Source organism: Ambystoma mexicanum, chromosome 3q (assembly GCF_040938575.1).
Source record: "Ambystoma mexicanum isolate Mex_15411 chromosome 3q, UKY_AmexF1_1, whole genome shotgun sequence".
In the NCBI taxonomy this organism is placed as follows: Eukaryota; Metazoa; Chordata; class Amphibia; order Caudata; family Ambystomatidae; genus Ambystoma; species Ambystoma mexicanum.
The window spans coordinates 1,284,596,959-1,284,612,561 of record NC_090926.1 but is presented as its reverse complement, the minus strand read 5'-3'; the positions used below and the strand labels follow the sequence as shown (position 1 = coordinate 1,284,612,561).

Sequence of the window (15,603 nt, the reverse complement as noted above, 5' to 3'; positions counted from 1 at the left end):
TGAGGATGTTGCTAAGGCACCCAAAGGCCCCACTAAAATTTCTGGAGGTCCTGTCCAAATGGTTCCAATTCTACCAGCCCTCATTCAGTGTAATGACATGACAGTGTTGATTCCTGTCAGTGTTCAGACTGAGGTGCCTGGGAGAGTCCTGTTGGGGAATGATCTAAGAACTCTAGGAGTAGTATCCAGTACCCCCAGGCCTCCTAGTATGGAGACCCAGAACCAAACGAAATTGGCTAGAGAGGCCACCTTAAGGAACCCCTCTAAGCCTGTGGGAACCTCTACAGAGCACCCCACCACAAGCCCTGGTGTTGGTAAATTGACCTCTGACCCAGGCAGATTTCAGGTTAGAATGTTAGGGAAATGGGAGCCCCAACCAAGCTCCATCATTGTCCCCCCAGTTTTAGAGCATGTGACTCCCCCTGCTTCTGAGGAAGAGGTGGATGGACCAACTGGACCCCTAACGAGACCTAAGAGAACTGGTAATTCTCCGTGCTGGTGGAAAACCAGAAAAGAGTAGTCTAAGGCCAAAAACCTTCAGACTGTTGGACCTTCTACTGAAGACTCCAACTCAAATCCTAGTATTGGGAGTGAAACTCCTAAAGTAGGTAAGGTTAGATCTAAGAGGAAGGAGAAGCATGTACCTTGCTTATCTCCACCCCCTCCAACCAAGAGGCCTAAGACCCAACCTTCTCCCAACAGAGAGGTGGTGAGGACCTCTGGAGGCCCCTCTAGATCTAGGGGAATCCTTTATAAGGGCCCCTTGAAAAAGCCTAACACAGGTTCAGAAGTTGTACCAACTTCTGAGAGACTAGTCAACCAGATCCCCTATAGTTTTAAAAAGACTGATGTTCCTCAAAATGTTTGTAAGTCATATAGCTTACAAAGGATAACCTTTGACTCTACCATTGAGCACAGGTCAGGGTGTCACCACCAAAATGTTGATGGTCTCTCTAGGATGTATGTCATCGACTAGAGGTATGAGATTCATCCAGGAGTGGATTAAATCCTCCTGTCCCTTAGTCTGGGGCGGGGGGCGAGTGTTAGGGAGAATTCTCTGTTAAGGCTAATTTCCCAAACCTAGTGAGTCCCCCAGCAGCTTTGCTGGATTTTTGGGGTTTATTTTTTTCTCCTGGTAAGAGTGAGACTCTTTTTCTCCCACTCTTAGGCATGATTTGAGAATGTCCTTTTACTGTGAATGTGTTTTATGGGCTATAGGGTCTTTTACTCCATAGGGCTTCATGTGTTTTTGGTATGTGTGTTACACAGCACCCTCAGTGCAGTAACACAGGGGTGTCATAGTGACCCCCAAACATAGACTCCATACCCCGGGACTGACTACTGTCTCCCAGGGCATGTAAAGTCACCATTGGCTTTACTAGTCACAAATTGTGAAGAGAACCAGTACAAACCATCATATTGTGGAAGTACTGGTAGGGGTAATTCGATTGCCCCTGGGTCTGTTTTCCAAGGGGGGCACTGTCCAGTCCCCCCTTGTCGAGTTTCTGGCTGGTGGCAGCGGATACCACGCGAAATATTCCACTGGAATATTTCTTATGGGATTTTCCCATTGATTTTAAACGCACCACTTTTTGGTGCAATGTTAAAGATATCGCCGGGTTATTTATTTAATATTAATCCCCCGGTTGGGTCTTTTTGCCAGGACTCAGTTTTAAAATGGCGTTTGTGTTCGCCTCTGAAACTCTAACCCAAGTCGAGCCCTTTGTTTCACTTTTTGGCGGGCTTCTGCACAGAAGCCCTCCAAATGGCGCCACTCTGTCTGCGGTCTACAGGATGTGTGGGAGGGGGATTAGGCTCCCTGGACTGAGTTGCCTTGTCAACTCAAGTCGCACTCTTGTGTGATTGGCCCAGTGGTGGCCGCCCGGCTCACCACTTAGCATGTGTGAGTGACAGCTAGGCTGTTGAATGGGGGATTTTCTGCATAAAAGCAGGGCTTTGGGGACTGGAACTTCGCCACAGAACCTAACAAATCCGAAGAGGGGAGAAGGTGAGCCATCTACAACAACGACACCACCGGTGGAGCCCTGCTGTACGAACTCACCACTTCCCCGACGACAGAGGAGATCTTCTTCCCGGAGAGTCTTCTTCCCTTTGAGCTGGTGGGACCAACCAGTTCGCCTTTTTCGCCTTCCTGGACGTCTCATGGTCGAATCGCCCGTGCCAAGCACCCTGGCGGCCAGATAGCCACGCTTCACCACTGACCGCAAATAAAAGGGTCGTACCTTTTAATCGGAAACTCCGCGGCTGGTTTGTTCCCTGGCAGTGCAACGACTTCCAGCTTTCTTCCTCGTCGAGATCATCTCTTCCTCTGGTCGAAGCCATGACTTGCAACCGCTGCCAGGAACAACTGCCACCGCTGAAGGTTTCTCACCATTTCAGGTACTGTGTCCCGCCTGGTCTCCCTTGCAAAGGATTGCCCAAGGTGTCCCGTAAATCCTTGACTTTCCAACTGGGTTGACCTCAGACCTGCTAACTTTGCCTTTCTGAACTACTCCAACCTCTTTTGACATTTTCTGCAGAGACTTTGAGTGCATTTCCACTGTGTGATCTTGGGCACATTCCGCCTTGCTCTCTCCAAGAGTGGGCCTGGCCTATGAACTTTGGCTCTACAGTAGACCCTGCCTTTCTTGACTTGCTGTGGTTTCTTAAAAGTGTTGGTACTGTGTTATTTCCATACTCTGCCTTTTCTCTCCCTTTTTAACGAATTATTGGAGTGCCATCTAAGGTTACGCGCTCACCTCTGTTTTGCTAATAAGTGGTGTCTTAACCTAGACTTGTCGAATAATTAACTAGGGAGGTGTATATACTTATAGTGACTGTGTTTGAACTTGCTTGATATATTAGTGCCAGTGTATTTTCATAAGTGTGTGTTGCTTATTCTACTGTATTTTTAGCCCTATTGTGTATACTCTATATACCGCCTAACTCTTCTTGAGAGAAGTCTGACTGATCAGCCACAGCTTCCAGGTAAATCTGGGTGGTGCAGGCTGCTACCAATTGGGTTTTTCTGCTTACTCCTGGGGTCATAAACTTTTTGCGTGGTCCCTAAGGGAACTGCACAGGTTTCTGCCTAACAGTGAGTAAGCGCGGTATACGGTGCCTCTAGATGTTTCCACGCTAACCTGGAATGTCTTTTCCCTCTTGTAGATGGATGACTAGAGTTCCCCTAGAGCGGCTGGGATTCAGGTAAGTGTTTGAGGCTCGAACAGTCTTTAAAAATAAGCGAAGATTTGCTGAATGCTTACTAATGCCTTTTTTCTGTTCTTTTCCCTTTTCCTTAGGCAGCGGCGTGCCGGGATGGGAATGACACCGCCGAAGATGCCCGCAGCACAGAAGAAGCGATGAATGATGGGCAGAAGCGCCGCAAGGTAAGGCTGTTCCTAACGGTGTCCTTGTTCTTGCAGGAGTTGAGCGCAGAAGAAAGATGCAGGCCTACTGGAGACCGATCCGAACACGGTGTCACGCTGCAGGTGCAGAAAACACAAAGCATGTTTCTCAGCCTGGGCGTGGCTTAAATAGTCTCTGGGTATCCCAGGTGTCTCTGGGCTGAACCACACCCAAAAGACTAGACTGCACATGCAGTTCTGGGAACCGAAATATGTGGGGGCATCCATCTTGTCCCCATCAATGCACTACAAGTCCAATCCCCAATGTTATCCTATGAGAGTGAGTGAGTCTGCTGCCACAAGCGCCAAGTCTGACTCCAAGTGGGTCTTTGGAGGGATGGAGATTCCCTTAAGGGCCATGTAGGTGATCATGGCCTGGCTCCAGCCTGACATCTTGGAGGGCTGGGGACATGAGGGGCAGGAATCATTACAAGATGTTAGCTCTTCGTCTATTCCCTCCTTGAAATCTCCTGGACGGAGCACTCTTGTGATCCTGCAAACAGTCTTGTCCTTTTCCAAGAAGGAATCCTACCCCATCCTGGCCTTAGTGGATTGTGGTGCCATGGGCATTTTTATAGACCATGATTGGGTCGTCGAACACCACATCCCACGAGAAACCAAAGAAGTGGTGCAACTGGTCGAAGCCATTGACGGCAGACCCTGTCTTCCGGACCTATAACCCACCAAAAAAAAGGACTTACTACTGTCAATAAACAATCATCAGGAGATCCTCAAATTTGACATCATTAAATTGGCTCATTACCCCTTGGTTTTGGGCATGCTGTGATTACAGAAGCACAATCCCTACATCAATTGGGCAGCAGGATCCTTGTTTCTCGGTTCAGAACATTGCATGTCCCAGTGTTTATCTCTTGACACACTGCCAAGTCCCCCAGAAGAAACCCAGGAACCTCAGCAATCATCAGTAACTGTCTTGTCACAATCACACTTTAAAGGAAAGGAAGAGAGATCAACACTCTCCCCCGAACCACGGGGTTGGCACAGACGCCTGATAAATAAAACAGGTTGTGGCAGGCAATGGGGGGAAGAGGGGTTAGGGAGAGGTTGTGGATAGGATGGGGAATTTAGGAACACCGGAAAAAGGGTAAGGAACTCCTACTTTGGATGGGACAGGGGAAACACCAGGAAAGAACCCTACTCTGTCCAGCATGTAACACTGTCTACGTATATAACCTGACTTCCTACCTAGTACACCTTAATACGTGTACTAACCCCTGTTGGTTCACAAGAAAACACATAAGCAAGCAACATGATGAAAACAAACATTAGGAAATCTTCCCATCATGATAAACAAGACGCATGGCCCTTTGGGCAGCAAAGCAACATATAACATAAATGATTTCCCTCCTACACTAGTTTACTGCACCAGTGAAGATTTGGTGAACTTGGTAAACGTAATGTCCATATATCATATTGAGTCTTTTGTCAGTAAATAGTTCATTACTCATAAACACCCATTAAAGATGCAGATTCACTATTGCTTGATACACTCTGGGTTTGCCCAACACAACCGTAAATGAGTGAACACCCTGGATGTCCCAACGCAGCAGTGCATGAGCGCATACACTGTGTTTTCTCAGCACAACATTCCAAAAACATTTGCCGCTACTTATCTTATGTCTGGGAGCCCCTCGGGACTTCCCAGACGAAATGCGTCCCACTGTAAAACACTCCCAACAATGTAAGCAATCACCGTGCATTTCCCCGTACTTATCTTTGGTCTGGGGAGCCCCACGGGACTTCCCAGACAATGACCGTAAAGCCGTGATCCTTATCTGCACTCTCCTGCTCCTTCCGAAATGCGGCCGTCCGTAGTTCATGTAGTCCTGCTCTCCATCGCTCCTCTCCACACTCGGCCTGCCTGCCTCCACGCTGAATCACGCTGCCGTTACCAGTTAATATGCTGTCCTTAATCTCAGACAGCTGGCCAAGCGCGCGTGTGTTGAACTACACGCAGACCCAGAGAATGCTGGGAATTGTAGTTTCTAGACCTTCCCAGCTTAAGAGGCATATCTAAACACTCCTCGTCTTTGCCAGCCCTGAGTCCTGACATTACCTCCCCTTCCAGGGCTCCTCCCAGGACCTGGTTTACCCAGATGTCGTACATGAAATTGTTTAACCAACCTGGGAGCATGGACATCTCGTGCTGGTTCCCAAGAACAATCCTCAGGCCCGTAACCTTTCCATTGCACCAAATACCATAATTGTTGAGATCTTCTTCTGGAATCCACAATGCGCTTTACTTCATATTTCGTTTGTCCTTCTCTCACTATGGCTGGAGGTTTTTTCATCGTCGTTCCAGGAGCTGCAGGTTTAAGCAAAGACACATGGGACACCGGGTGTATAGGTAGAGTCTTTGGCAAACGCAATTTCATAGCTGTAGATGACACACATGTAACGATTTCATAAGGTCCAATAAATCTAGGCATACATTTATGAGATCCTACTATAGATAGATTCTTGGTTGATAACCAAGCTCTGTCTCCTGCCTTATAGCGAGGACTCTCCTGTCTGTGTTTGTCAGCGTGTCTTTTATAGGTTTCCTTAGCCTGTTCCAAATGCATGCACGCTTTCTGTCTGATCTTAAGAAGCAACTTTTTACGTCCTTGTAAAACTGGTACATTCTCTACTTCAGGTAAATGTTCTGGTATCATGTTTTGCTCATGTCCAAATAAACATTCATTGGGGGACATACCCAAGGAAGTGTGCAGCGTGTTGTTATAAGTATACTCTGCCAACCATAATGCCTGCACCCAAGATTCTCGGCCATCCCCTAAATAGGCCTGCAAGTATTGTTCGAGTGTTTGATTTACACGTTCTGTCTGCCCATCGGTTTGGGGGTGGTAACTGGTAGATAAGGCACAGTTGATTCCCAACATGCTATAGAAAGCTCGCCAAAACTTTGATGTAAACTGTGGTCCTCTGTCCGAGACAATACTCTTGGGCAACCCATGTAATCTAACCACATGTTGAAGGAACAACTCCGCTAACTTGCCTGCCACAGGTGTTCCTTCACAAGGAATGAAATGAGCTTGCTTGGACAGAAAATCCACCACTACCCAAATGGTGTCAAACTGCTTATCAGGTGGGAGGTCTGTAATAAAATCCATTGATATGTGTGTCCATACTTTCTCAGGTGTGGGTAATGGTTGTAATAACCCTCTCTTTTTTACATGATCTGCTTTATTCCTCATGCAATTTTCACATTGTAATAAATATGTGCCCACATCCTGCCTCAAAGTAGGCCACCAAAAGTATTTTTCCAACATGGTTTGCATTTTCCTTTGACCAGCGTGTCGCGCTAATGGAGAATTATGGCATCAATATAGGGCTTTACCCTGTATTTCCTTAGTAGGTAAAAACAATCGATCTTGATGGTACGGCAACCCCTGCCTCACCTTCCTTGCCGGATGACTGGCCTGCCACTTATGGATTTGCCGGGGGGGACGAGCCTTCTTGACTTCATCAATTACATTTTTTGTAATAGCTCCAATGACTTTTTCTGGAGGAATAATTGCTCTTACTTCACTCACCACACTCTCCAAATTTTGCTGCCTAGACAATGCGTCTGCCTTGCATTATTCTTTCCTGGTCTGAATGTTACCACAAAATTGAATTCATTAAAGTATTGAGACCAGCGTAATTGCCTGGGACTAAGTTTATGAGCAGTCTTAAAGTATTGCAAGTTCTTGTGATCCGTTACCACCACCACCTGATGCTTAGCCTCCAATAGGTAATGCCTCCATTCTAAAAAGGCTGATCGGATAGCCAGCAATTCCTTGTCCGTGATAGAATAATTCTGTTCACACCCTGATAGTTTTCTAGAATAGAAGGCCACTGGGTGCCATACCCCCTCCTTCCTCCTTATCCTTCTGTGACAAAATCGCCCCTATCGCCAGATTACTAGCATCAGTCTCTACTTGAAAAGCTTCACTTGTGTCTGGGTGTTTCAACACAGGTGCAGTGGTAAAAGCGATCTTTCATTCCTGAAAAGCCCTTTCTGCATCAGGACCCCAAATGAATGGTGTTGCTTTCTTGAGAAGTCGAGTAATCAGCGTTACTAGTGCTGAGAAATTACTAATAAAACGCAGATAGAAATTTGCAAATCCTAAAAATGATTGTATGTCCTTGATGCATTGTGGTGAGGGCCAATCTGTCACAGCCTGTACCTTCTTGGCATCCATCACTACACCCTCTGGAGTTAGTATGAACCCCAGAAATTCCACTTGCCTAGTGTGAAAAGCACATTTCTCCAGTTTTACACAAAGCTGATACTCCTGCAGCCTCTGAAGCTCTGCCCTCACATGTTGAACATGCTGTTCCTCTGAAGCTGAATAAATCAAAATATCATCAATGTACACTATAACAAATACATCAATAAAGTCCCTCAACACTTCTTGCATAAAGAATTGAAATGCCGCAGGAGCATTGCATAATCCAAACGGCATAACCAAGTATTCGAACAGTCCAAATTTTGTCCGAAATGCCGTTTTCCACTCATCCCCCTCTTTTACTCTTATCAAGTGGTATGATCCTCTTAAATCCAATTTAGTGTAAATTTTTGCCACCCGCACCTGATCCAGTAACACTGAAATTAGAGGCAATGGAAACCTATTATTAATGGTTAACTTGTTCAATGGAACAAAAAACAAAGGAGAAGAGACCGGGGACGTGGAATGTCTAATGAACCCCTTCTCTAACATTTCATCCAAATACTCTCTTAAGTGTTTATTTTCTGTCTCTATAAGGGCATAGATTCTACTGCACGGTAGCTTTGCTCCCTCCTCCAATTCAATGACACAATCATAAGGTTGATGGGGAGGTAATTGTTCTGCCCCTCTTTTGTCAAATACCTTGGGGAACTCTTGGTATTGCAGGGGAAGTTCTGCTTCCACGGCTCCCACCAATTGCTCTCTGCTTTCCTGTTTAACTAACCACGCCGTGGGTCCCACTTCTGGTTACATGTGTTCTTTACACCTCTGTTCATCAAATTCTACTGTCCGTTTTTCCCAATCAATCCTTGGATTGTGTTGCACTAACCAAGGCATTCCCAAAATCAAACCAAACCGTGGTGCGGCTATCAAATCAACAGTAATGTCTTCATTGTGACCTGATATAAATGTCATCCGCAACTTTTGTGTTTGTTGTCTTATAGGCCCTGACACTAAAGGAGACCCATCCACCGACTGCATCCCTTCCACTCTTTGTTTGTCTTGTAAAGGAAGGCCCAATTGTTTGGCCAATGTAATGTCCACAAAATTACCTGTGGCCCCTGAGTCTATCATAGCCAGTACTGTCTGCTTGGATATTGCCAACATAACGTCACTAATATATACAAATGAGATGTCTTACTCCCACCTGTATTTGCCACCAATTTAGGGAACTTTAATTACTTCGGCCCTGTCACCTGAGTTCCCCCTAAGGTCGGCCCACTTGTTTTCCCGCTTCTTTTATGCTCCGTTCCCCTTCTATACTCCTCTGGGGAGGACAAGTGCGTATAAAATGGCCTGCCTGTCCACAGTACAAACACAATTTGTTAAGCTTCCTCTGTTCTTTTTCTGCCTCTGATAATGGTCCTCTCACACTACCAATCTGCATTGGTTCGACCTCACTACTCCTTCCTCCCTTAATCCTATCTAATCTCACATATGGGACAGTTTCTGGTTTCTTTTTATCTCCTTTTCTCTCATTCATCCGGTGATCCAGCCCAAGGGCCAGATCTATCATGGCCGTAACTGCGCAATTGCATCTTTTAGTTCTTCCCGTAACCCTTGGTAAAACAATGCCGTCTGTTTTGCCACTGGCCATTCTGTTTCAATCACTAGTCTATTAAACTGTGTCACATATGTTACCAGATCTCGTGACCCCTGTCTTAAACCTAATAACTCTTTGTCTTGTGCCAGTGAGACTTCCCGTCTATCAAACAGTCTGCCAAACTCTGATAAGAAATTATCCCAATTATATAACAAAGGATCATCTTTCTGTACCAGAGGCATCGCCCATGCTGTGGCATCGCCTGTTAAATATGATATTACAAAGGCGGTTCTGGCTTGGATAGTTTCAAATGCCACAGGCTTGCACAAAAAATGAAGTCTACATTGGGTAAGAAAGGTCATATATTTTCTAGGATCCCCTGAAAAACGCTCTGGTGCTGCCAGGGGTACGTTACTAGGAGGTTGCACAATGACAGTGGGATTTCTACTAGTGGAAACGCTCCCAGTATTGGCTGTACTAGTGCCCTCTAAAGGGGTACCTTGGGCCACCAATCCTTGTACTTGTGCTTTCAAAGTGGTAGTTTCCTGCCGAGCATGCGCTAATTCCATTTGGATATCTTGAAGTGCCTTTAGCACGTCGGCTAAAGGTGGAGGTGTGAGGTGTCGTTTCCATTTGGCTTGGGTGGTTGTGAGTATCCCAATCTGGGGGTGGCTTATTATGTCACAATCACACTTTAAAGGAAAGGAAGAGAGATCGACACTCTCCCCCGAACCACGGAAGCCGAATGAACTCGACCCTCCCACCGTGGTTGGCATAAAACAGGTCGCCACATGGCAGCCAATGGGTGGAAGAGGGGTTAGGGAGAGGTTGTGGATAGGATGGGGAATTTAGGAACACCGGAAAAAGGGTAAGGAACTCCTACTTTGGATGGGACAGGGGAAACACCAGGAAAGAACCCTACTCTGTCCAGCATGTAACACTGTCCACGTATATAACCTGACTTCCTACCTAGTACACCTTAATACGTGTACTAACCCTGTTGGTTCACAAGAAAACACATAAGCAAGCAACATGATGAAAACAAACATTAGGAAAAATTCCCATCATAATAAACAAGACACATGGCCCTTCGGGCAGCAAAGCAACATATAACATAAATGATTTCCCTCCTACACTAGTTCACTGCACCAGTGAAGATTTGGTGAACTTGGTCAACGTAATGTCCATATATCATATTGAGTCTTTTGTAAGTAAATAGTTCATTACTCATAAATACCCATTAAAGATGCAGATTCACTATTGCTTGATACACACTGGGTTTGCCCAGCATAACCGTAAATGAGTGAACACCCTGGATGTCCCAACGCAGCAGCAGTACATGAGCGCATACACTGTTTTCTCAGCACAACATTCCAAAAACATTCGCCGCTACTTATCTTATGTCTGGGAGCCCCTCGCGACTTCCCAGACGAAATGCGACCCGCTGTAAATCACTCCCAACAATGTAAGCAATCACCGTGCATTTCCCCGTACTTATCTTTGGTCTGGGGAGCCCCACGGGACCCAGACAATGGGCCTGATCACAACCTCGGCGGTAACACTAACGCTATTAGCACGGGGGCTATTAGCGCGACCGCCATAGCCCCCGGTGCTAATAGCGCGGGATCACGAGTTGGGCGGACTTGGAAGTCCCCATTCCCCATTGAGCCCATTCGGGAATGCCCCATTCCCTATTGGGCTCAATGGGGAAAATGTGCGCTCTTCAGAACTCCCTCTGGCCATTTTGAGTATCTGGTAATGCCCTTTGGTCTCGCCAATGCCCCAGCAGTATTTCAGCGCTTTTCTGACATGTTATTCCTTTTCGTCATTGTATACCTAGACGATATACTGATCTACTCCAAGGAACCTCGGAACCACCAGGAGCACATCAAGGCAGTTCTACAACGTTCACGTGAACATAAGCTCCTGGCTAAACCTGAAAAATTTCTCTTCCATGTGTCAACCGTTCACTACCTTGGGTTTGTTCTTAGCTCCAAAGGTATCGGAATGGATCCTTCCAAGGTTGATTCCATCCTGTCTTGGCCTGTTCCTACTTCTGTAAAACCCATTCAATCCTTCCTGGGGCTTGCTAACTTTTACAGGAAATTCATACCCGCGTTTTCTGACATTGTACACCCTATTGTAACACTCCTAAAGAAAGACAATCCGTTTCAGTGGGCCTCAGCTCAGGAGTCGGCCTTTCAACGATTGAAACTGGAATTCACTCGAGCTTCCATCCTAGCTCAACTGGATATAGACCGACCCTTCCTAGTTGAGACTGATGCATCCGACTACGCCATCGGAGCAGTCTTGAAACAAGAACTAGATGACAAGATGGAACATCCCATTACCTATCTATCCTGTACCTTGACTCCCAGTGAAACCCATTATTCCGTCCTGGAGAAGGAGTTGCTAGCCATCCGACAAGCCTTCACTGACTGGCGTCATCTCCTTTTGGGAGCCAAGCACCCAGTTCAAGTTCGTACGGACCATCAGAACTTACAAGTGTTACAATCCCTGGAGTGCAGAAACAGCCGTTTTTGCCCAGTACCAGTTTCAAATTCTTCACCTTCCTGGAACACATAACATCATAGCCAATGCCTAGTCCAGACGTCCTGACTATGAGCCTCTCGAAGCATGCTCCTTTCCCAAGATGTTTCCTGACTCTGTAATTGTAGCTCAAGCTATTTCTCTCCTGGAGGACATTTGTGCTAAGACACCTTTTTCTGATCTCTGGTAGGAATACGAAAGGAACAATCTTAGGAACCTCCAGCTGAAAGACGGATATATTTTCAAAGAAAACCGGCTGGCAGTACCCACACAGGAACTCAGACATAAAATCACCAGGCTATGTCACGATACCCTCCATTCAGGACATCGAGGCATCACCACCACCCTTCATCTTTAACAGAGACAGTTCTGGTGGCCACGGGTGAAAGACGATGTAAGGACTTGTGCAGTCTGTAACCAAAACAAACATGACAACAGAAGACCAGCAGGCCTTTTACACCAACCAGCAATGCCAACACGACCATGGGAAATCATCGCCACAGATTTTATTGTGGAATTACCCCCATCCAGAGGATACACGACCATAATGGTTACTATCGATCTGTTTACACACATGGCTCACTTTACACCCTTGTTCAAGCTACCATCTTCATCTGAACTGGCTGGAATTTTCCTGGAACACATATTCAGACTTCATGGACTGCCTTCCAAAATCATCTCTGACAGAGGGCCCCAATACATATCCCAAATTCGGAAACAACTATGTCAAGTATTGGGAATTCAGTGTGCATTCTCATCAGGATATCACCCGCAAACCAATGGAGCAACAGAACGAGTCAACCAGACCCTAGAGTAGTATCTTTGCTGTTTCTCCACAAGTCCAGGATGATTGGTCTCTTCTAATTCCTGTAGCTGAGTTTCGCTTACAACAACTCAGATCATTCAGCCATCAAAACCAGCCCATTCTTCTGCAGCCAGGGATTTCATCCTTCGGTTCTCCCATCTATCCTGCCTCATCCAACCTCAGTCCCTGCGGTTGATTCCTGGACTGAAACGTTAATCAATGTCCAAAAAGAAGCCAAGGAACGACTGGAAAAGGCCAGGAAAGATGTCAAAAGTTATGCAGACACCAAAAGAAGACCAAGCCCCCTTATGCGGTCGGAGATAAGGTCTGGCTGTCCTCGAAACGTCTTCCTCGACACCTACGACCAAATAAATTGGCTCCCAAGTATTATGGACCCTTCTCCATAAAAGAAATCATTAATCCAGTAGCCTACTAACTCCAGCTTCCGGATTCTTGGAAAAGGATTCACCCGGTCTTCCACACTTCCTTGCTAAAACCATTTGTGCAATCCACCCGAATTGCTCCTAGACCCCCTCCAGCTTGAATTCGAGGTCTCCAGGATATGTGATTCCAGATACAGACGCGGCCAACTCCAGTATCTAGTTGAATGTAAAGGATACCCTCCCATTGAACGCACCTGGGAACCAGTTTCAAACATGAATGCCCCTCGTCTGTTACAAAGATATCATCGGATCCACCCAGGCAAACCCGGAGGTGCCGGGCTTAGGAGGAGGCATGCTGCCATGATCCGCCGAATCCGCCCATTTTGGACTTCATGGTCCATGATGCACCGCAGTGTAAACTCTGCAGTTCTTCCAACATGGCCGACACTTCCAGAACGCTGTACACCAGGCTCTTCATGCTACAATCAGCTTCCTCGAAAAAGCCCACGCCTCTGCAGCGCCGCGCATCTCCACGCTACTGCTTGGTGTAGCTAGACGTGCGTTTCCGAAGTTTGCTTCGCTCTCCGTGATATCTTGTTTCCTTTCATCCTTCCTGGTATTCATTCATTCCTTTCCCCTTACCTTATTCTCGTGGCCATTCTCCTAGAAATTCCTCGTGCTCGGAGTCGGTGCTCTGTCTCCTTTCGAGCCGACTCATCCGCTTCCTAGTTCCTCGCCCGGAGACTGAACGCTTCAGTTTGGAAGGCTATAACTTCATACTGGACTCCGAAGACCGGCGTCCAGGGTTATACAAATCCCAGACAGTAAGAACGAAGGAAGCTACGTCCAAGAACGTCACAAGAAAGGAAAAACAGGTGAGAAGGGGAGAAACTTGTGACAGTTACAAGACAGGATTTCCTTATCCATTTTTAGAACTGTTGAACAGAATCCTGCTTGAAACTGGGGAAGGGGAATTCACCCAGGGTATAAGGGGAGACCGTTATCATGATGTGAACTTAACAGTTATATTTGTTGGTTTTGAACTGCCATATATTACCTTGTTGAGTTGTTGTATATACAAGTGTGAGGTACAGAAAACATTTGTTAGGTTAAATCCTTTAGTTTATTTTAGACATGGAAATCCTCCTCAGGGTAGGGCTAGTGAGGCGTTTATCCAACCTTTTGAGTTGATAAAATGGCATCTTTTCATAAATCTTCACAAAGTTGTCCTCACATTTCTGACCCCTCACACTACCCATTGGAACTTTAACAAAGGGTATCTCCTCCACCGTCGGGCCGGCACACTTTATTTTACAGGCGTTTCTGCCTCATATTCTCTCAGTAAGGGTCTGGTCGTCCACCTCTCAGGGGTTGGGGGGTTGTAAGTGGAGGATCTGTCCACTTTTTAAACCATAAAAGCGGAAGGCTAGTGCTCAGGTGGCTATCATCTGTGTACCCTCTGGTGATCTCCTTGGTTGTATATTTTGCTGAGTTAAAGGTGCAGACCATTGTCTTGCAGCAGAGGCTACATGAATCAAATCAATTTACCACAGATGGTAATGTGTTGCATTGGAAGTTATGTAAAGCAGTTATGGAATGTTCAATTACTGTAGTCATGGGTGATTCAAATGATTATGCTCAAGGAGATGGAATGGTGAAGCGGGGATAAGGTTTGGAAGAGAAAGAGAAAGGAGAGACGGCCACTGTTGAATCTGTACTTAAATTAAGGAAAGTTTATAGACAAGAAGGAGTGCTTACTTTATTTGGGTTTCGTAGACAAAACTGAAAAAGAGGATCATCCTTGATGTTTCTTGTTGAAGTTGGGCAATAGTACTAGTGTAGCACTGCTGGACTAAAGTGCTCTGAAAGGGGTGTAGTGTGAAACGTACTTCCGAAGGAGGAAGGTCCCCCTCCGTGATATAAACAATGCGCGATGCACAAGGTTTTTAAATTAACCCTTTTTTTGATGGGTAGCCAGTGGAGACTATGTAATGACGGCGTGATATGTTCATATCGCTTCATTCTGAGAACTACTCTTGCCATTGCATTTTGAACTCTTTGAAGTTTCCTAGTTAGTTAATCCAGGAGTATCAGATAGAGCTGTTTGTATTCTCTAGTTGGGATAATGTAAGAGAAATGATGTCCATGGCCCTGTGGATGAATGCTAAGTAAGGTATGATGCGGCGTAGCATGCACAGCTAGGAGTAACGGCTTCTGACAATGGGCCTCATTACAAGTTCTCCGGTCCGGAATTAACGCTGCCGGTATAACCATACCGGCACCGTTTCCACGTCCGCCCAATCATGACCCGCGGCCCCAGAAATAGCACCTCCCCCAACCGCCACCACGGAGTCAAGGGTCCCGTAAAGTCCACCTGCACGGAAACCCCTCCGTTACCGGCAATATGAAACACCGCGAGCATCACAACTAGCGCAGACACAGAAACACCGCCGAAAAATTGCGTTAAACCCATGATCACGGTGGCGGTACCGCCGCCAACGCGAACATAACGTTAAACAGTGCCTGCTGAACTGAATCAGGGCACAGGTGCACCAAATCAGCCCAGATGGACCCAGCAGCACACTGGGAGCCTACAAAAGGGCCACACCCAGCCCAACACAACACAAAACCATGCAGGCAGCAGCTCTAGTAGCACTTGGCCTGGGCCTACTCAATCAACAGG

At 46.4% G+C, this 15,603-nt stretch overlaps 1 protein-coding gene across 3 annotated transcripts in view; it reads right to left on the bottom strand.

Moving 5' to 3' along the window:
- LOC138447885 (chromobox protein homolog 1-like) overlaps positions 1-15,603 on the bottom strand; it is a 397,667-nt gene that overhangs the window by 328,781 nt on the left and 53,283 nt on the right. Inside the window, exon 1 of one of the 3 annotated variants that reach the window (XM_069604371.1) lies at positions 5,553-5,721. The exons of the other annotated variants lie outside the window; for them this stretch is intronic. Coding sequence (XP_069460472.1) covers positions 5,553-5,719 — 167 coding nt within the window. The 5' untranslated portion in view covers positions 5,720-5,721. Of the gene's footprint in view, positions 1-5,552; positions 5,722-15,603 lie in introns of those variants that run through there. 3 annotated transcript variants of the gene reach the window in all.